The following is a 24,049-nucleotide window of genomic DNA, read 5'->3' as shown; positions in this document are numbered from 1 at the left end:
TTTAAAGTAAATTATTATTTTTATGCCTATTTATTAAATTATTGTTCAGTTTTTGATCAGTTAAATTATAAAATAAAAATATGTGGACTAATTGATTTTCAACTTTTCAAAATTAAATTTTTTTAACTTATTTTAATTAATTTTAATTAATAAAATCAAAAGTTATATTTAAATAAACAATTAAAATATTCTAAATTGATTAAAAAAATTAATAAAATTCATATTTTAAACGACCTAAAAATGCTTTAAAAAAAATAAAAATATTTATAAAATAATTCAAATAAAAATTTAGGAAATACTTTCTGAAAATGGATTTTTTTAAATGAAAAAAAACTTGGAAAAACTTAAAAAAAAAGTGAATTTTGAAATATAAATTATTTTTTAATTTGTAATTATTAATTAAAATATAAAAAAAAATGGAAGTGGCTTCATTAGTTCAACCGACGCTTAGTCAACAAGATTCTGCCGACGGATGCTTACAAAGTGCTACAACAGGTATTTTTGATTTTGGATTTTTTGAGGAATTATTTTTATAAAATTAGACATAAAATACTAAAATTCTTTGCCGTAAAAAATCAATTTCCAAATTGATAGTATCTATTGAAATTTTATTATAATTCCCAAAAAATATATAAATTTTAATTAGATACGAAATTTTGATTCTAAAATTTTTTTGTTAAGAAAACATAATTTTTATCTATTGATATTTTTATAAATAAAATTAAAAAAATAATTCACTCATTTTTTGACATTTTGGAAAATTAATAATACCAATTTATTGACTTCTATTACGGTTTTAAAAAAATAACTGTTATTCAGTCTTTTGTAAAGCTCAAATCGTTTTAAAATCAAATAAATAAATAGATCAAATTTAAGAGCCAAAAGACCCAGATTTTCTCTATTTTAGCTTTGAGTTAAATGAAATCTTCGTTAAGCGTTTGCCATAATTAAAAAATTAATTAGTGATTTTATGTGATTATTTTTTCGAAAAAAGTACGCCACATAGTATCTACTCACTCTAAGTTTTAGCCTATTCTAGGTCAGTTTTCGAATCTTTTTCTAAATTTTCAAATCATTATCTATGCCAAAATTGCACAAACCAAACCAAATTTGTTTTAGTTACAAAGTAAAGTTAGTTAAAATAAAAAGCAGTCTTACATTTTAAGTAAACTTTATTACTGCCCTGCGCTTACACAAACTAAAAAGAATATTTCTCAATAATTCAGTGAATATTAAATTATTAATCCTAAAGTCATAAATATCAATATAAATTTGCTCGAATAGCACGAATCACCTCATCAAAATCGGTTCAGAATAGTCTCCAGCGGGCTAAATAGCAAATTTGACTCTTCTGAACTAGAAATCTTCTTTCCAAAAAACAAGAAATTCAAGTTTGATTTTTTTTAAATCATCTACAATATTAATTTTTTTATTCGAACATTCAAAGACAAACAAATTAGAAAATGATAGAAAGAAAGAAAAATTTCGATAACAAAAGTGCGCGGAGAAGAAATATTGGTGTCATTAAAGACAAAAATTTAGAAGGGTATCGTCAAACCCACGCCACTCTAACCTCTTCGGAAATTTTCAAATTCTGAATGTCCAGAAAATTTATGAAAATCAATTTATTATTTTCTAATTTGAATATCATTCTAAATGTATGAAACTATTATTATTATGTTCTTCAATTTTAACCTTAGGGGAAAATAAAAAATTTCCTGGGTTCGCTCAATGAAAAGACTCGGCTATAACTTCTCAAGGAAATAGTTGTTAAGCGAGGCCTTTCAAATTTCTGTTCTAAAAAAGTTGCTAAATTCAATATAGGTACTTGATATACTAATGGATTTTGTTTTGAACATTCTGTTTCGATTGACAACATTTACAACCCTTTTCTAATGCTCTAATCAACTCTCCAAATCAATAATATCATCTGCAAACAAAATCAATTAATAAACAAATGAAATATGTCAAACATTTAATAAACATTAACCTGTTACAAAAATTACCCACTGTAACGTGATGTAACCACTATATATCTGGTGTTGTTTGTTACCCTTAATATCAAAATAAATAACCTATTAATATAAAATTTGACAAAAAAAAAAATATACCCTCAATTGTATAGATCACACCCTCTGTTACATATTATTATTATTATTATGAATTGCACAAAGAAGGGTGCACATTAACCCAACAGAACAGATAACACTTGCTATTAATGAAAATATCATCATTTCTCTTGACTATATGTGTATATTTATTGTGTAACTGAATGGGTACCTATTGCCACTTTACCCCTCGACAAAATCAATTGACGTGAATACGACCCTTAGAGGTCAGAGACAATATATCCTTCGAAAGGGTAACTTTGTTGGTATAAAGATTTCCAGAGACAATATACCTACACTTCTAAAGAATAACTAATTGGATGAATAATTTATTCATCAGACAACATCTTAAGGAAGCAATATCTAGACGGGAAACAATTTGGTCAAATTAGCAATCAATTTTGAGTATACAGTACAGACGGGAGTATGGTTTCGTGAATAACACTCTTACAAAACTTCGTGGCTTCATTTCACTGTAACCTACAACATTTACATTTACGAAAACTTTGGAAATTTGGGCGTTTTCAATGTGGAAAATGGATAACATGCCAATAAAATGACCTATAAAAAAAATACGAACAACCATTTGCTTTTTTCGTGAATGCAAGATAAATGAATATAATAAGAGATAATAATAGTGGCCTACAAAAATATTGGACCGTTTGGCGTGACCTCCACCATCAAAATGTTGGAAAAACGAAGCTATGAAAATTGATCAACAACCGGCTAATTTTTACACAATTCTTAAATCAATATTAGTAAAAACTGAATGTGCACACTGGTCGACAAATTTCATGAGCCCTTTTGTCAGACCTACGCACTAAACATGTCAGTTTAACGAGTATGTTTTATTAAAATGAGAGTTCCACCTTTTGAAAAATTTATTTTTTTGAAATCAACTGGGGCAATTTTTCACAAAATCATCAATTTCCGGCGTTATTGAACAGTGATATTCATAGTAATCCATGTAATTTTGCATAATTTTGATTTATTATATCTCTTTAAATTTCAAAAAAAAAAGTAGTTAACTGCGACTCTCGGTACTGATGATATAAACCACAATTTAATCGATAGACATCCATAAACAAGTTTTTTTTTGTAAATATTGATTTTGATTTTCGGGGTGAATACAATAATTTCCGCTGAAAGAAGTAATAAAAATCTAAATCAACTTTTTCTGGTACAAGGTGATACCCTAATAAAAATACAATTATAATTTAACGCTTGTATAATATTGCAAGTATGTACTTTGTTATGTATATTTATATATATGTAGTCATTTCACCCTTTTGAGGGTTGAAAAGAATGTATTAGGGATAAAAAAAATATCTAACTCTTAACAAAATCATTATAACAATCTACAAAGAATCGTTCTATAATTTAATCAAACTTTAAAAAAAGAAATCGATTCTATTGTAGATGTATCGATTTCATTTATGGCAAAGATAATTTCAAGAAAAATTTAAAAAACTTAAAAAAAGGTAAAAGTCTAAATCAGCAAATTTAAGGTTAATTTTTAATTTTTTAACTTAAATATTTAGACTATTATGTGAGGGAGCAAAAAGAAATAATTATAACAATCTACAAAGAATCGTTCTGTAATTTAATCAAACTTTAAAAAATGATAACGATTATATCGTAGATGTATCGATTTCATTTATGGCAAAGATTTAACAATTTCAAGAAAAATTTAAAAAACTTACAAAAGGTAAAAGTCTAAATCAGAAAATTTAACGTTAATTTTTAATTTTTTAATTTAAATATTTAGAAATAATAACATTTACATTAAAATACTGTTTCTTACATTCTTCTAAGCGCTTTTACATGACGGTGAAATTTCATATTGAAGCTTAATGATTAAAAGATAAAAATTGAACCCAAATCAACAAATAAGACTATTTTCAAGCCACTTTTTCGATTTTTTCTTTATTTTTTTGCATTTAAAAACATGTGTAAGCGCCTATTTTACACATTGCTTGCTTTTAATTTTTATGAAAGTTCTTAACCCGTCAGCACTCGCTGACGATATTCACCTAATTTTATGTAAATAGATAGTGTGATAAAGTGATTATTGAATGATGTTTGAGAGTGAAAATATTACAGCAGAGAAATTATTTAAATAATTAAATTCATTTTAACTAATTTCACCATATTTCTATCACAAATTTTTTTAATTTACTGAATACGACTTATATTAAACAAACGAAAGTACACAAACAGGCCCGAAAATTTACGAAGTTAATATTTTTTTGATTAAACCTTTTCCTTCGTGACGAGAGAAATTCATACAATTTCTAAAGGACTTGAAAACAAAAATATTTGAAAAAAATTCATAATCCGAAAACAGAAAAACTTATATGAAGGTAGAAGAAGATTCAACCAGGTAAACAATTTGAAAAAAAAAAAGTAATTTATGTTTTAAATCAAGCGTGAGCAAACTGCTTATAACGCGAGTCCTGATGAATTAGTTCGATTAATCGTGTGTACATTTATCAAAATCCAGCCTATTAAAAATAATTTTAAACGTGTTTCATTAAAAATTGAACCTAAAATTTTTCCTTTTTAGAAAATTTAAATAACATTTGCGAGAATGATTTTTATTACTGAAATTAAATAAAATATTTAAATATAATTAAATTAGCATAAAATATCACTTTAAACACATTTTTAAAAATATTTCCCTTCATACATACAAAAAAAATAAAATAATTTAAATATAATATGTTAATTATACACAAATTGTGTATACAAGTTTCCGTAGGTTATACACATATTCCTATTTGTTAAATAAATAGAACATATGAAATATCAATTTGTCATGTATATTTATTTTAACCAGGATTTAACTTAGGATTGAATGTTAAACACTAAGTTGATCCACGGATTAATTAAAGATTGAACACGAGAATATTTTATAAGGGAATATTTATTAAATTCGGGGGAAAGTATTGTATCTTCAATCACAATTTACATATCAGATTAAAGTCATTTTATAAAAAATTGCAATCGAAATAGTCTTGATAGCACTATTATTCCTACATAATAATTTTTGGGAATTAAATAATAAACAAGAATAGGTATATATAGATATATATATAAAACTATATTTATATTTTATTCATATGTGTTTCATGGTACAAGATCATAATGTATCATGGGTCAGCTTCTAATGTACTTTTGATCATATTTGGAGTTTAAAGCTCAATCACTCAAGAAGATGCTTATGATTGGCTCAGACTGAAAATAACTTTCTACTTGTTCTATGCTTATCTCAGTTCGAGCTCATTTTCACCGATTCGTTTTACAGCAGGTTGATTTGATTCAATATACATGAAGATACATCTTTCCAAATTTTATCTCTTCAACAATTTTCGTTAAAATACGCCATAACAAAATATCCACCAATAAGTAGTGATTTAGATAGAATCTAAAACACAAGTAAGACCTATGTTTCTAATTTACGAACTCACCTCAATTTGAACGTCCTAAGAACGCTATAAAAATTTTAACTTGGTATCTCTTTTTGTTTTTGAGTGATCGTGCTCACAGGCAAACATATGGATAGGCGGACGGACAACCTGAAATGGACTAATTAGGTGATTTTAGAAACACCCATCATCAAAAATTTTTAAGCGTTACAGACTTAGGGCTTAACTTAGTATCCGTTGATATATTTCGTTTATACATTGGTATAATAAAACCAAAAAATTTTACTTGTACTACAAAAATTGACTTAAATTCGAAACGAAATTCATAATATTTTGCTTGAAAACAACACCACATTGATATAATCATTTCCTCGCTTGCATGCTTTCTGGTATTAGTCGTCATATATTTTAAGAAGCTACATTGCCAACGAGGCACAATATTTTACCATACGCTATAATATTTTGTACTAGGGGATGAATATATGCTACAATGTTTATCTTCATATCGAATATTTAATATTAATAGAAGATTATTTACCAGAATCTGACATATGTGAGCTTTTATGTAACGTAAAATAGAACGTCTTTCATATGTTAATGTTCGAAAAAAAATTCGAATGTTGATATACGAGTGGCATTTTTAATGTAATTAAATATAACTTACATTAAGGGATTTTTTATTTATTTAATTTTTATTTTTAGTGTTATTTTGATTGAATTAATTTTAACAAAGTTAATCTAGTCACGACCACTTTAATTGAGGGGTGATCAAAATCAAGATTTGAAAAGGAAATATTTTAACACGAAAGTTATTGTTGTTCTTGTTGTTAGCGTATTTTCTTTCGATTAAATGCAATAATGACATATTTTTAAGTCATATTTCTTCCGAAAACTAACGATTTTCTAATCAACTTTCTAACTTAAAGTGTTCTTCAATTTCTTACCTTTTAGAATCTAAATTGACGATTAAAGCAACCCGGAGAACTAAGTCCAATCTGGTCCACCCTGTATCTCTGCAAAGACTTTCTAATATTCTATCATGCCAACAAAGTTTTCTGTAGCCACAAGAGATTTATAAAAGCAGAAATAAATTTTACCATGTTTTCTTTTCGGTTTCAGATCGAATTTTACAAAGATCACCAGTGGAACGAAATTATTCACCGAACACATCACCACATCCGTTAGCATTATGTTTAGGTTCACAAACATTAGTGCAAGCAACACGAAGTCCACCACCATCAAATAATACGACCACAAGTGTTGGACATTGGGGTTTAACAACCAATTCAAATTGTACAACACTAGCGAAAAAAGGAACTTTAGGATTGGTGTGTGTTGTATGTGGGGATACCAGTAGCGGGAAACATTATGGGATATTGGCGTGTAATGGTTGTAGTGGATTTTTTAAACGATCTGTACGGCGTAAATTAATTTACAGGTAAGTTTTAAGAAACATTTTTACGGCTACTAATAAAATTTAGCTCATGATGTCCCAAAACGTACAGCATTATAGCCGATATCTTGAAACCGAAACCAAATTTTCAAGATTTTCTGAATTTAGTAAAAGGGAAATTTATAGTACACAGTTAATAGGCCGGGATGCATGGAAAAGTTGGGAAACAGTACCGATTTTAATGAAACTTTTTGTAACGTGTTTATAGAACCCCAAGAAACATTAAGCCATCATAATCATAGAGGGCATAGAGCCTCAGTGGGAAACATGTGTAGCCCAAAATTTTTTTGTATGACATATTTTTTGAGTAAAAATATACCTATAAAAAATTTTTAGCCTTTAAATCAAAAATTTTTGTCATGCTCATACATCTTTAAAAAATGAGAATCCTTCTTCTCTTCCCGGGAATATTTTTTTCACACAAAAAGCTTTCCAATCAAAATACTACATTTACAATTCCATTGCATGTTGAAAATGATTATACATTCTTCAAACGTGTACTTCCAAACTACAACGATTCAAACACACAAATAAATTTCTTCTTAACGTGGTTGTTAATCTAATTCCTACTAAAATGAGAGATATAAAATCAATCAGGAATAAATAAATTGATCATCAAACAAAGATAGCAGTATCAATCAACCCCCAAAAACCTCAAACAATAAAGGACAGAGAATGTGATTTGATTGTAACGGTACCTACATAGATAGATTCCATATTCAATATTCTACTAACTAGATTATATATACAGTTACAATAGATGTATGTGTATATATATAGAATGAATCTGAAGCTTGATGGACCTTTGAGAGGGATTATACCAAGGACTGTTCTAATTGATTCTGTATGGGGTTTTATAACTCTCACATATGATCATATTCCTGGGCTTTCATATAATATTTGTATGCTGTATTGTATATGCTTTACATTATAGAGAGAAAATCAACATAACCCTCTGCATGGGCTTAATCTTTTTTTTTTTTGGTGGGTGTATTCAGGGACGTATTTTGGAATAAATTATACGTGTCGATTGTTGAAATATCTACGTGATTTTTATCGGTTCAGGTTGAACATTTTCCAATATGATTGAAAAATATAGATAAATTTGAGGGAAAACACATGAATCAATTTTTCCAGCTCACGATCTCAAAGTCAATTTTATTTTAATTTATCGTACTGGTTAGTCCTACAGGGCGAATTTTATCCTAAAATTTTGTTTATGCTCTCAATTTATGGGTCTTATTTATAACTAAGTGATTCTATCTACCTAGAATTATCATTAGAATCTGAAAATAAGACTGAACAACAATCTAGGGATAAGCAGTCTTCGTACTACAATTAATGTATGAATGATGAATAGTCAATGAATGTCGTGTTCGTCGGGGAATTTTAAAAACAAAGACTATCGCGCTATAGCTCCACTTCCCCTGCTCTCTCTTCTATCTCCTTTTTTTCACAAATTCATGGTAATTTTTGTATGCGAAACTCTTTTTTAGAAAATACAATATAGTTCATAACTCCCAAATATATATTTTTTAAAGCGTATAGGTAAATAAGTATATAGCAAAATACTTACGGCTATTGCACACTTTCAAGATTTTCCTCGAGACTGCCTTTTTGTTAATGAAATGTCTCATCTTCTATAGTATCTTAACATCTATTCTAAAGCATATGTCCTGGACAGTTTATGATATTGCCTGTAGGTAAACAAATAAAAATAAATTTCATGAATCAGCGAAAAAATGCTGCCTGTGTCAAGTACTATATCTGAAAGAAAATGGTTAAAAATCAAGTTTTGTGAATAATTTGCATTTATAATTTTAAAATCGTCTTATTAGGCCTTTGGATATCTTTGAGGATTCATAAATACTTCATATAACATTTAGATATAAATAAATTATTATGGCACATTAATTTTAAGCAAAATATTGACAATATAATTAATAGCTATACGAAGGTCAAAAGCAGTTTGTTTTTTATTAATGACTTCGAATCGTTTGTTTAATCAAACAAAAATTCTAATTGTTTATTCAGTTTGTTTTAGTTTGTAAATGCTTTATCACAAATCATATTTGAAGCTATTTATGATTAAAAACAATATTAGAATACTGGTAGAGATACAAGTAGTTTTCGAGTTTGAAATTTTACGATTTTTGTACCCAAGTTTACTGGCGTATTGCTATCAAAAGATATATTGGTGGAGGGAAGTTTTTCAGTATTTTTTAACAATTTCATAAATATAGCGTATGCATTTCACAGGAAAAACACATTTCCGGACTCTTATGATGTTCCCGGGCAAAAATTCCATACTCGTGTATTCCTTTTCCTACTAGATATACAAACCATACTCCTATAATACTAGAATAGAATTATTTTTGGATTAAAAAGAAAGTTACATCACGTATTTACAACAATTTTCGTTGTCTTAATGTAAGAAAATTGATACTTCGATCCTAATTTTCTTCTAGATTTCAAACATATATTGAATGCGTTTAAATTGATATTGTAAATAATGTAGGTATAATATTTCAAATTCACCCCTGTATTAAAACAGATTTTATCCAGCATATATATAGTTTATACTGATAAATATCAAAGTTATATTTGATAACAGGTTATTATATTAATATGATTTGAAAATTAGTGACCTAAAGGGTTCGTTTCATTATAGCTATGCAGTGCCATGCTACTATTTCATTCCACTCTAAAGTAATAAGTATCAACACAAAACACATGCTAAATAATCAAAATTTTATTTAATAAATAGAAACGCAATACTATTATTATTAATCTAACCACATATGTCGATTTTTGGGCAAAATCGCTGAAAAATGTTTTTGGAAAGTGTTTTTTTTAACGAATAGGCAATTGACTCACTGTTACAATCGATTGGAGACTTTTTGGTTATTTCAGAAGCGAAAGTTTCTTTAATCATATTTTATCCATATATAGAGATATTTATCATATTTTGAGTGTTAGAAATTGAAGTGGTAATGAACTATAAAAACCAAACCTGTTGGATGGTGTGCTAAATAAGAACAAGTGAAATTGGCAAAATTTTAAAAACCCCTTACAAATATTACGAGTACTCCAAACGGAGCCGATATTGAAGATTATCACCCCTTTTTAGTTGTTTCGGGTACGGAACTCGTACTTCAAACTTAAAACACTCTTCATTAAATTATCTTTCGAAAAATCATATGTTTTGAGCTACGACGCCACAGACAGATAGACAAGCACAATCACATAACTTATAGCACCTCTCTTTTTGGTTCGGGGATTAAAAATAAGAATCGATATTAATTTTTAATTAATTAAAAATTAAACTATTTAACCCATCAATGTCTCCTTTATTGGTTAAATTTACTGGTGCATATAACTCCTTAAATATTGGGTTTTGGACAAAAGTATATAAGGCACCCCCGACTTAAAGTTGTCCAAAGAATACCTTCTGAAGCCATCCATCGAGTAAGAGAATACCCTCTACATATTTATCTATGAATTGATAAATGATCGTAGTGATATTCAATTTTTTTGAGCTTGAGAATTACTTTTTTTTAATCGTTTGATTGCTTCGTATTAATCAAGTGCACAGATGGTTTATAATCGCTAACAAATCCATATTAACAATATACAATGTTTTCCAATAACAATGTTCTTCAATTTTCAATAAAAAAAAACACCAAAAGTAATTGAATTATCACTAAACAATTGTAATTGATCCTACACACGAGAAAAAAATCCTATTCTAAAAATCTGTTCATACCAACGCCATACTGAAGAATGTATACCCATTATTCATACACCGGATTAAAAAAATATCTTTTTTTTCATAATACAATTTGAATTTTACGGTTGTTGACTAATTAAAATTACAAAAAAAAAATTATGTTTAAGTGAATTATCTCTCTTATCTCGTTTGGTATCTACTTTTTTTTTATTCATTTTGATATAAGTGATATTTTATTTATCATCCCTAATATAATTTTAAACGGACACAATACTGGATAATTATGGTTCACTGTACGTATATGTATAGAATATAATTTTACAGGGTGATTTGTGAGACATGGAACACAAAACCCATAAAATAAATTCCTTTGTCCTTTGGTTAGAATTTCGTGTAAAACTCATTATTTTTTTTCTTCACCTTTACGCTCCGAAAACTCTATTCCATTATGATAAAGCGTTGGTTTTCCAACGCTGAGATGTTTTAAGCAGCTCGTCTTGTCGTTTGCAATCTTTCATTGTTTGCAAATTAATTTTGATCTTCATTTATTTCTGTCAAACCACTTTTTAATCACTTCCACCGATAATTGGTAATTTAATGGTGATTGGTGATTTATCTTTGTCATTTATAGCTACAAAAAGTAATACTTTGGAGGAAAAATTTTGCTTTAATTGTAACTACATTATATTATCGTTATTTTTTTACTTTTTAGTACATATTAATTTGTTTTGGAATAGTTTTTTTTTAAGTCGGTTTTCTTTTTGTTAAAAGTTTTTTTTATTTTGTGATTTTTAGTTAATATAAAGTACACTCACTACTTTGTCGCTAAAAAAAGAATCATCGAAATCGTTTGGCGTGATATTCAGTTAATCGTTCATTTGTCGCGCACATACTCAATGCAAATTTAAAACTTTTATGATTTACTCATAAATGCCATTGCCAGCAATGAACCAAATTGAAATGGGACGAAATGGGAAGCACCAGCTTTCAAATAAAAAAGAATCATTAAAATTGGTTCACCCACAGGATGTAACAAACATAAAAAAAAAAAAACAGTTGAATTGAGAACCTTTCTTGAAGTCGGTTAATAAAAATTAAACAAATATATTTTTGTATTTAGTTATTGCCACTAAATAAAACAATATGAAATTCACTGGAAGATCATGACTTTTATTTTATTTTGTGAACTAATTTAGGAGAGCTAGGGAAGATATTTAAATTTTTTTAAGATTCCTGATTTTTTAACTGAATCATTTTGTATATATGATGTATCTACAAGATAATAAATCCAGACTGTATAAAATATACCAAATGATTCCACTGCAGTATAGTGATGATATACATGTTGTACACTGTTGGTAGATAGGACGTGTGTGTGTGTTAATTCCCTAAGGATTGTACATGGATGAGCTAAATGTTGTATGGTATGAGACTATGAAGCTCAATACAACAATACTCTCTGTGATAGATACTACTTATACACATGTTACTCAAATATAACTTATTTATTATAGGTAGCACAAGCAAATACTAGCTAAAAATAGCATGTGTATGAATGATTGAATGTTACTGCACGCCACAATTACTAGATAAGTACTTTAAATACAGTGTGGTCATTTTCATTAATAAGTGGAATTTTTTTGTTTACCATACAGTAAAATTTTAACAAGAGTATGCATAGTTTATCCAGCCATCAATTTTGTGGAATTAGGCGATGGTCTGAAATTTCAGATGACGGTAAAATGATCAGATTATCCTAACAAAAATAAGCTAGAAAATTCGAGATGTTAATTTCTGTTTAGTGTTCTTGATAATGAGAAGATACAATTTGTAGTTATAAAACTGGTTTTTCTACGATAACTAAAGTGCATGGCGCCATGGCTAGCTGATACAAAAAACGATTTAGGCAACAAATCATTCTAAAAACATTTAAAAAACTTTTGGTCAAAAATTAATATAAAAATGGCATTAAATAAAATTATTTATTTTTTGACAAATTTTGGACATTTGGGAAGTATTTTTAGCTATTTTCAACACGTGTTGCATAAAAAATTAGGTCGATACGTAAAAAAAGTATTTCTGAATCGTGGTAACTGTTTTGTAAAACCATCATTTCGAAAGAAACTCGTTTAGAGTTTTATTTTACCCGACTGTCAAGGAGTATTTATGTTGTTCGCGCGTATCTTGTGTGTATGTATGTTGGTATATGTTTATAATTAATTTCTTTATTAGGTACCTCGTATATTCCAAACGACTAGATGGATTTCGACAGTTAAGATATTCGTTATATTCGTCTTAAAGCCCAAAAATCCTTTGCTAGGTGTTTGAAAAAAAGACAAAATGGAATATCAAAATAAAGAATATTAAAAGAGGATTACAAAAATATGTATAAGTTATAAATTTAATTGGAAATTTAAAAAAAAATGGTTAAAAAAGTTTTACTATACACTAAAAAGTAGTTAATAAATAAAATAAATAGTTTGAAAAATCAAAACCCGACTGCGTTAATGAAAATTTGAAAAGACAGAAACAAGTCCAGTAGTTCATATAATGACTTTAACAGTCGTGACTCATTAATATCTAAACTTTTTCAAAGCTTCTTAATAATTGGTCCCGAATGTAAAAGTTGCTATGCAAACTACTGGACTTTGTTTCTTTTCAAATTTTATTTAACACAGTCGGGTTTTTGTAAAATATTTATTATATTTTATGTATATTATCAATAAATAGATACTTACCTATCATTACTTAGCGAGTTTTCTGTTTTTTCGATTATTATTTATAAAATCAAAAAAAATTTCACAAAAATCAATTAATTAAAAATTATGATGATTTACTAATAATTTCTTCAGTTGAGGCAAACTCGAATGATAATCTATTTTGATGAAATATATAGATGATATCAATAACTCACAACAAAACATTTTAAATGACAAAATTATTCAAAATCCTACGTTACCTCGATTCGATTGCTTGCCATCCATAATTTACATAAAAAATATTTTTTATTTTTGTTTTAGGATTATATAAGATTTATACTTTTTATTTATTTGTTGGATGTCATACTTTTGATTGAATTTTGTAAACAATATTTTTACTTACTAGAAAAGAAAACATTCCAAGTTTTTGTTCTTTTTTATTCTGTGAAGTACACTTAATGTAAGTAGTACAAGATAAGGATATTACAGTGTAAGAAGACTTTCTGTTCTGTTTACACTCAGCGTAAATGGTGTATACACTATAGTACAAAAAGAACATAAAATTGAACGATCTTATATGTTTTAAAATTGTTGTAAGATGTAAGATGTAATAGAAACGATTCATACAATGCAAAAAAAATTACAACTCTTAAAAGAAAAAGTTACAGGAGTTATACTGCTGTGTCGTATATATTATTATGAAACATATCGTTGTGTTATAAAATATTATATTGGAAAAATTTCTTCTATTCTTTTTAAAACCCCTCTCAAACAATACAGTTATAAATGTATAGCGGTTTTAGTTATATTACTTATTTTTCAAGTTTTTGTTATATACAGAGATAGGTGATTCGAAAAAACATGTTACAAACTTCAGAAATAGTTTGATATTATAAAATTATCAATTGCATACGAGAATGGTTAATAAACAATCCACGCTAGTTTTTCACCCTGTTTTTCAATTTCTCGTGGAAGTAGCTCTATATTTCTGCACGATTTTCTGTGCAAAGATAAAAAATCTAATTAGACAATAAATTTGTTGTACACCGAAGATCATCTACCCTGAATAATATGAGAAAATATTTGTATACTCTTTATACAAAGATATACAGTGTTGTTCACGCTACACGACATGGAAAATTATGACTAAACAGCTTGATTTTATCAAAATTTTCTTTCACGGGTAGATGAAGGGTTATTGGGTGTATATTTTAAAACTATTTTCGTGATATAGGTTAGGTTATATTGGCTATCTACGAAGGACACACTTAGGCTATAGAGCCCATTGTGATACATATGTGTTTTACCACCTTTCCGCTGATAATTTCATTTATCAGCTCCTCAATTTCAGAGGCTGAGTGCACCTCCTTCATGCATATACCATGCAATACACCAGCCCATCACAACTATTAACTCGTGATATAACAACAATATTAATATATGATTATTATAAATAATAAACTCAAAAATTTGCAAAGCGTTGCTCTAGAATGAGTCTATTCATTATGGAATAGCAAGCCAAAGTAAACACAAAGCAACTGTCTACTGTCAAAGCCGTTATCAAACGAAAGAGTATTGCTGACTCAAAGATGTGAACTCCTATAAAAACACATTTTAAATGTTATCAGTGAGCAAGAAGTAACGTATGAGAATGAAAAATTTTCCAACGAAAAATGGACTTTGCATTTTCCAGCCAAATCTGTATTCCTAAATAAAGTAAAAATTATAAATTATTTTACTAATATTATAAATTTTATTAATTAGTATATTTAAATCCGAATTAAAAATTTTCCACTATCCTTCTCTTTACAGAAGAGGCTGTTTCAAATGAAAATCTAATAAGATTGAAGTCTCATAGAAATATCTAATATAATCACTTGTTTATGACTAACTTCTTTATATGTTATATACCTTTCTCCCTAATAAAAGAAACAAAGACGACTATTCATAAAAGTCATGAAAGTATTTTATGAAAAACCAATCATATTTTTATTATATTTTGATTTCTGTAGATTTAATTTATTGGTTAGTAGTTTAGTCGTTTCTATTAAATTTTCTTGAGCTTCGAATTAGTTTTGTCACGAACGTGTTTGATTTGAAAGGTGTTAATACTGACCTAACGGATTTATTTTTGTTATGGTTTTTAATAATACATTTCCCGATACCTCTATCAAATACATAAAAAAAAAAGAAAATGTGTAAAGCTAAAAATTTATTTCTATTTTTCAGATGTCAAGCGGGTACTGGTCGTTGTATTGTTGATAAAGCACATCGTAATCAGTGTCAAGCATGCCGTCTCAAAAAATGTTTATCAATGGGAATGAATAAAGATGGTGAGTATTAGAAAATAATTTTCTTTCAATTTTAATTTGTTTTGAAGAACTTTAAAGTTTTGGATCAATTTTCACTGTGCTGTATTGCACACGCCAAAACTTATACAGAGAAACCTCAGTTAATATTTAATTTAGAACATTTATCTCTTATACCAGAAATTTTAAGAGAGGAAAAGTTTGATATTTATAAGGTCTAGGTCTCTTCAATTATCGGTCAGCAGGCTATCACTTGAATTGTCGAATTCGAACACTATTTCTTAAGCTCTTTGGATATTGAGAATATATGTAAACATTATATTTGGTTTGATCAGGATATTTATTAATACATAGCATAAAATTTCCTTGAATTTACTTTAAATTATCTCTATTATCATTAACTTCTGTTAGCTCACTTTAACAACTCTTTTTTTTTTTAATAAAAAAACCGAAAATGACAAAAAAGGCAAGCAGAATCGATTGAAAAAGTTTTAGCTTCCTGAACCTGTAAGTGAAAATGACCACAGTTTTCCGATGATCGATAGGTGAAAATTGTCGTTTTTTATGTTACAATTTATTTATTTTGCCTCCTAATTCGCAAACAAATCAGAACGATAACGTGCGACTATGTTCCTTATACACTTTTTTAAAACTTGTTTCAGCACACGTCCGCTTGCTTAGTTCAAACAAACATATAAAATTTAGGGACAATACAATAACCAAGCAACACACGTTTATCCTTTGTTTTGCAAATGAAGTGGAATATAATTATATGTATGTGTACATTATACATACATGCTTGTATGCATAATTTGATAAAATACAATTTTTAGAGAAGAGTAAATGATTATTTCAATGTTTGAACTAACTACATTTGTAGTTACCATCAGTTCAAACTCAAAACTATCTGTTTTGTAAAATAAACTGTTTTATTTAATGATAACACGCGTCCTATCTTTCCACGTGATTACATATTTTAAATACCTTTATTTAAAGAGTAAATTTACATATTAGTGTACAAATCTTGTTTCATGTATTTTATTCAACTGGTATATTTTATTTGTTTGATGCAACAGTTCTAATATTTATTTAAGTTTTTGACTTTTCATTTGAAAACATCAGTGTTTTTCTAAGTAGCTCTTATTTAGAAAAAGTACGCTATTATTTCTATTTTAGAATTTTGAATTAAGGGGTATTGTAGGCTACACAGAGTTCCTGAAAAATGATCAATTTAAATGTTTCATCTACAGAATCATCAAACTATTTCCTTTTCAAGTTACGTCTCTTTCAAATGTATACTCATCAAATATATACTGACTATCTTTCCTACGTTAGGTAAGGTTAGGTTATATTGCCTGTCCACGAAGGACACACTTAGGCTATAAAGCCCATTGTGATACCACATATGTATTTTACCACCTTTCCGCTGATAATTTCATTTATCAGATCTTCAATTTCAGAGACTGAGTGCACCTCCTTCATGCATATATCATGCAATACACCAGACCATCACAACTATTAATTAAATTAATTTTATTGGGACGAAGGGAATTGAGCCCGCTACCCTAAGATTACCGCGGACGAAACTGGTTACGCCTTAACCAACTGAGCTAATAGGGCGAACATCTCCCCTAAGGACTTACATATAAATTCTCGTAGTTTTCTAATCAATTGTAATGGGTGTTTTTTAGGCGTTCTCAACTTTAAACTCAGATAAAACAAAAAAAAATTTTTCTGATATTAATGAAACTGACTTGATTGGAAAGACAGTTTTATGCCATTAATGTTTCAATGTAATTTCGGTCAGGTGGGTGCCGTGGCTGGCACGTAGAGATTGTAAACGGGATGCTCAATTTTTATACAGTTTTCACAGCAATTGCTGTTGTATTTCACCAATAACTCGCCGAATATTGTGATCAAAGTGATCAACCGCCTCTGGTTTATCGACTTAGACAAGTGATTTTACATATCCCTATAGAAATTAATCTTTTATAGTTATATTGCACGAACTAGATGCCAATCAATTAAGTCCATTACGCGAAATTATTAAAAAAATTCATAAAAATAAAAAATTTCAACTATTTCCAAGCGTTGCTCTTGCCAGAGTCTATTCATTATGAAAGTCCTTCCGAACGCTAACACAAAGCAACTGTCTACTATCAAATCGGTTATCAATTAGAAGTTGTCAAACATGTGAACCTAAAAAAAATTAATTAAATGGTGGAAGCGCAAATAACATATATAGTATATCAGTTCATATTACTTAATACACATTTATTTGCGTTTCCACCATATTTTTGAAAGTTTATTTGAGTCGAAAATTTTATGTTAAAGTACCTTTCTGTAACTTTTTATGAATAAGTTATGCGCTTAATGCGCTTATTTAAACATTTCTATAAAAATCTTGAAGTTTTGTGTTGTAGAAAAAAAAATGTACAAGAGAACATTTCAAAACACACAAAAATCAAAAGTATTAAAAAAATTCAATTTTTAAAAAATTTGATAGTTTGAATCTTTTTTGAATACTGAAATATTTCTTTAAGATACAAGTGGATTAAGAGCATTATTAATGTACGCAAGCGGAATCTGCACGTTGAGTGCGTAGCACAAGTTGGAAGTACGTTAATAATGCGTTATCAGACGTATATCGTACAAAACTCTAAAATCTGAAGGTTATTATACCATGTATGAAATATACATAGTATATTAAGTTTAGTCCCAAGTTTGTAACGCTTAAAAATAATGATGCTAGGAAAAAAATTTTGTCATAGGTGTTCATAAAATCACCTAATTAGTCCATTTCCGGTTGTCTGTCCGTCCGTCTGTGGACACGATAACTCAAAAACGAAAAAAGATATCGAGCTGAAATTTTTACAGCGTACTCAGGACGTAAAAAGTGAGGTCAAGTTGCAGGATAAGTTCGTAAATGAGCAACATAGGTCAATTGGGTCTTGGGTACGTAGGACCCATCTTGTAAACCGTTAGAGATAGAACCAAAGTTTAAATATAAAATGTTCCTTATCAAAAATTAAACAACTTTTGTTTGAAACATTTTTTCGTAAACATCACTGTTTACCCGTGAGGGGGCCAATTAGGCGGAAATTTTATAATATGTACTATACCTGATTATCAGTTATGTATGTGTCACATGTTTGTATGTGTAATGTGATAAAGAAATCAACACTGACTATGCATGGTATTTCAACAATTAACTCAGTCACTTGTTTGTTTTCACTTGTTCTAATTTAAAATTTGTCATGAGTTATTGAGAAAACTAGAACATTAAAAAAGTTACCTAAGTAACTTGTTATTAGTTTCAATATTGACCATAGTTTGACTAATTTGATTGGTTGAAAATGCGTGCGATAATAAAATATTTATTCCTTGCAAAATGAGAGTAGACTAAGTAGTTTTTTTCTCACATACAATCTTTTAAAAGATATTATTTTATACAAAAATTATTGAAATAAAAATATACAAGCAGAAAAAGGGCCTGAAATAATATAATGTAATATAGAATACTTATTAGGTCAACATATAAAACACACGTTTATATCGTATATTATTTTATTCGAAATGTTTAATTCTATTTAGAAAACATATAGAATATATATTATATAGAAATAGAATAATGTAATATTCAAGATAGAAATTTCAAATTGTTATATCATTTGTAAGTTATAATTGTAAAAGATAAGGTATGTTTAATCTTACCTTAAATATCGCTTAATTGAATTTTATCCTTTTAACTTTTTTTTAACATTCTTTACAATTCAAGTTTTGCTTTAATTTAATTTACAAGTTTTGTTTTTTGGCAAGTCATTTTTAAAACATGAGCTGTAAATCTATTAACATAAAAATTATCCAGAAGGCAGATGCAACTTCTGTATCGATCTTTTTCAACCTGCGTTGGAGAATTATTAGTGGGGCAAGCTAAATTAAAATGACCGGATCAGCAAGTTTTTTTCTGTCAATGTCAAAATATATTTACAATGTGCCAAATATGGTTTGCCTACCCCGGATAGTATATTTAGATCTTCGGCCTGGCTCAACTCAAAACTCTTTTGCTAAAAAATTCGAATTCAAGAGTAATTTTCGTTTTGGCTACTCTAATGCAAATCGCAACGAAATATCCATTTCAGAACTATTGACATTCACATCCAATAACATCGCATTATATTGACAGAAACATGTCTCACAATTGTAGAAGAAATCAACTGTCTAGAATTTGCCACTTTTAACTAGTACCCCGTGGTTTCAAAGCAGCAAATTATATTACAACTAAAAATCATCAAAATTTTATGTTTTTCAATGCATTCCTAGAATTAGAATTGGAGTTTAGAATTTGTATATTTCAAAAGTAAAAAGTCAAGAAAAAAGGTTTGCGCTTTTACAGGCGTAGATAGTTCAATATACGAACCAGTTTGCTTTTGAGTATTTTGTGAAGTGTTTTTTTTTTTATTAAAAAAAATAGAGGTGTCGTGGGAACACCCGGTAGGAACTATGCTCTTATCGTATCTTCACATATTATAAATGCAGCGCTTACTTTTTTCCTCAGATTTACTTTGATTTTTTTGCTGGTTTGAATGATTGATTATGGTCATGTTCAATTTTGTAAGATCGTTTTGTGCATTTTTCTTCTATCTATATTTTTTTAAATATTCAGTGTAACTTGTAGTCGATTATATTTAATTTATACATAGCTTTTGAAAAAACTTTTCTTGGCAAAGTTCAATCTTGTTTATGATAATGAATTGATATAAAATAATAAAAATTAATGATTATTTCTTATCCAACAACCCAATTGTGTATAAATATGTATAAAATATAGAGATCAGAACGTGTTTTTTAACAGAATGAATAAATGATTGGTTAAAACAGACTTTTTTGTATGTAATACTAATGATTATATGGTTGTTAAATGATCATGGTTCTAACACAGTAATTATAATTATTATACAAAGTCTTTAATAATAATACATATTACAAAATACATACATACATGCATACATACATACATATATTATATGTAAATTATGTTATAATATGGTCTACGTTACGCTGCAGGATACTTCACTCACATACAATTAACCCGTTTATGGTTAACCACACTAGATGAAACATTGTTATAATTGACACTCGACTGTGTCATTTTTACCCTTCTTTACCCCATTATTATTATTAAAATTATTATTTGATTTAAATATGTGTGAAAAATATGTTTTTTTATTTTTATTTTCATGTTTTGAAATTATTAAAATATTAAATAAATTTAATGATCAAAAAATGTATAAATTTAATGAATATGTCATTCGTGCAAAAAAAAAATATGGTTAAAATTATTATTTTTTTTATGAAATTGAAAAATATTTGACCGGTATTTTTTCAAGAAAATTGACCGAGTCTATTCAGATAATTCTCATTCACATTTACGTCAAAAAATAACAATTTAACTATTGTTTTTCTGATCGTCGCTTAAATCGACGATAAAAAAATCCAAATTAAAACGAAACAGAAGAATGGCGTGTAGATTTTAATGTATTTTAGGGCAAGATAAATTTATTTAAGGTAGTACGAGCGCAAAGGCGAGTTTAGACCTTATTTAAGCGAGTTTAGAAATTATTTGTACCTTATTTACAACATTGATGATGAATTTTGTTATAACTCTATGAATGTGGACGAAAAATAAGAATTTTTCGATATCTGCATTAGTTTTCGAAATATCAAGAGCTAAATAATTGAACAAAATTTTCAATTTTTGATATATTTCTTATCGAATAATTTTATTCTTATTTTCCGTTTTATTTTGTCAAGTTATAACATCACATAACTGGATCCACAGCGGAAAAAAATGCAATATAGTTGGACTCTTAGCTTATGATTTCTTATTTAACTAGAAAATATTATTAAAAAAATACTGGTTAATAGGTCTCCCGACTGACAATAAAATTTTTACTGTTATAGTTTTGGTCCAATCCCTTTTTAATGGTATGTATGAAGAGTAAATTTGTTGACTAATGTGTTCAAGAAAATATTTTCAAGTCGAAATTTCGATTTTTGCCCCAATTTCCTAGATCAATTTTTTGTAGCTGATTTGCCCCAATTTCCTACTGCAGTCCGCCGCCAAATTAGCAAAGAGTAACATTCTTAATAAGAGTAATCACTAGCTAATTCTTACTGATGATGACTACATGGTAGTCGAAATACGTATTTAAAAAATACAAAAAACTAGGATCTAGGAATATGGGGCAAAAATCGAATTTTATTTAGAATGCTTTATGAAAGTAGGGTCTCTAAGAGTCGTTTTAACTTTATTTTTAGATCAAAAGAATATCAGGAAATGATGAACATTATATACCTTACCTCAATTTTTGTGTTTGAACTGCTTTTAATAAAAATTGCTAGTTTTTAGTAAACTATGAGATTAATCGAGTCTTACCATTAGTGGGTGCCAGATTCATCGATCAGATCATCTCTGTTTTCAAATGGTTTAAAAAAATCAACTTTAAAAGTGAAACTTTGAGGACGCTTATCTCGAATACGTGGAGAGAGTACTGTCTCAATCTTTAAAAGACCCCCTGTATAAAACATAACCGAGAAAAAGTATATGAAAGTTGAGTTTAGTTTTTCTTCATCATATTTTAAATACACCAAACCACGGATTTATTCTTCACCTACAAACAATATTGATGAACACTTCCCAACATTTATTCTAACAATTTTCTAACAACAACAACTAGAACGCTATATGTTCGATTCATAACGCTACAATTCTTGTTTAAGTATTATAAAATATATTATAATGAAGACGAACACGAACTACACAGTGTTAAAGCATTGGACAAAAGGATTAATAGCACAAGCACAAGCAGAGAGAGTTTGGTTGGAAGTGGAACAACATAAAGACAAACATGCAAATAAGCAACAATGAACATTACATACACGTGTTATGCTAACGGGGTGTATGCTTTTTATTTTCTATGTTGAGAATTAAATGATGTATCATGATTATAAAATATATGGGTATGAGTACTTACTTATACCTATACATACGGTATATTTATTTATGTATCTACCGTGTGATGATGTAAGAAGATAAGATTAGTTGTTATTGAAATTAAATAAGTTGTATAATTCATTTATGGATATTAATCCATCGTCTAGACACTTTTAATATTTGTTGATATCCCAAAAAAAGAACTAAATGTACGAACACCTTGTAAAAAATCGAAATATACTCTTTGAACCGAAATAAGGCTCTAAAACGAACACTTTTTTCAATGAATCTAATTTATTTTTACGAAAAATTGACATATCAGAAAAAATTGTTGAAAAAGGAAACGTTCTGAAAAAACTTTTATTGTTTTAACAACAAATTTTTTTAGATTAGTCCTTTTAATCATTAGATGTGGATGGATCATTTCATCAAAGATACTTAAGGATGTATGAGCATGACAACAATGTTTGATTTAAAGGTTCAAAATTTTTTATAGGTAGTCTTTTGCTAAAAGAATAGGTGGTTAAAATTTCAGTTTAGGTATTCATGCAAATTATTCAGAAAAAAATCATTGAAAATCGATTTAAAATGCATTGCTCTTACGTAGACACCTCAAAAAACGACATATTTTGAAAGTTTTTGATAATTTTCAATTGGAACGAATGAAAACAAATTTTAAAAAAAGTTTTTAATAGAAAGTAAATATATTAGCAATGACATAGAAAAGAAAAAAAACCAAATGTCTCCATCCATATAAGGAATGTATGGGCAGGGTAGTTTAAGGGTTAAAATTATTTTTATCTTATTTTCAACTTTGATGATGAATTTCATTGTAACTTCAGGAATGTAAACGAAAAATGAGAATATTTGTCGATATCTGCCTTGGTTTTCAAATCATTTGTCATATTGAAGATCTCGGTCAAAAAACACGCAGCAGGAATTTGTCGGACACTATGACTACTTGATAACATTAATAAAGCCAGTTACGAAATTTCAAGAATCTATTAATCATTTAGCATTCAAAAGAGTGATATTCCGCGAACTAGATCACATCACGATTACATGTAGATTAAAAAATAACAAACGGGAAAAACTTTCCGAAGTCCCGTTGAAATATCTCATCCTGTACATACATTGAGAACCGATTTACTATAGAACTTAAAATACCTGTATACATATTTTACGATGAAAGTATATAATATAACATACCTAAAAGTCTCAAGCGTTAATTAACATCATTTATTTTAGTATTCGTTTGTTTGTTGTTTGTTCATCTTCTTGTGTATGGTGTTGGTATATGTCTTCTTTAATGTCCTCTCCATGCC

The 24,049-nt window shown here is 28.1% G+C and overlaps 1 protein-coding gene across 1 annotated transcript in view; it reads left to right on the top strand.

Annotated features, from left to right (window-relative positions):
• Positions 1–416: 416 nt before the first annotated feature.
• LOC123298875 (photoreceptor-specific nuclear receptor) overlaps positions 417–24,049 on the top strand; it is a 41,721-nt gene continuing 18,088 nt past the window's right edge. Inside the window, exons 1-3 of the mRNA XM_044880972.1 lie at positions 417–495; positions 6,656–6,974; positions 15,648–15,751. Of these exons, the coding sequence (XP_044736907.1) occupies positions 417–495; positions 6,656–6,974; positions 15,648–15,751 (502 nt within the window). The remainder of the gene's footprint in view (positions 496–6,655; positions 6,975–15,647; positions 15,752–24,049) is intronic.

This window comes from Chrysoperla carnea, chromosome 4, assembly GCF_905475395.1.
Source record: "Chrysoperla carnea chromosome 4, inChrCarn1.1, whole genome shotgun sequence".
Lineage (NCBI taxonomy): Eukaryota > Metazoa > Arthropoda > Insecta > Neuroptera > Chrysopidae > Chrysoperla > Chrysoperla carnea.
Note: the sequence above shows the minus strand (reverse complement) of the source record. Positions and strands in the feature narration are given on the sequence as shown.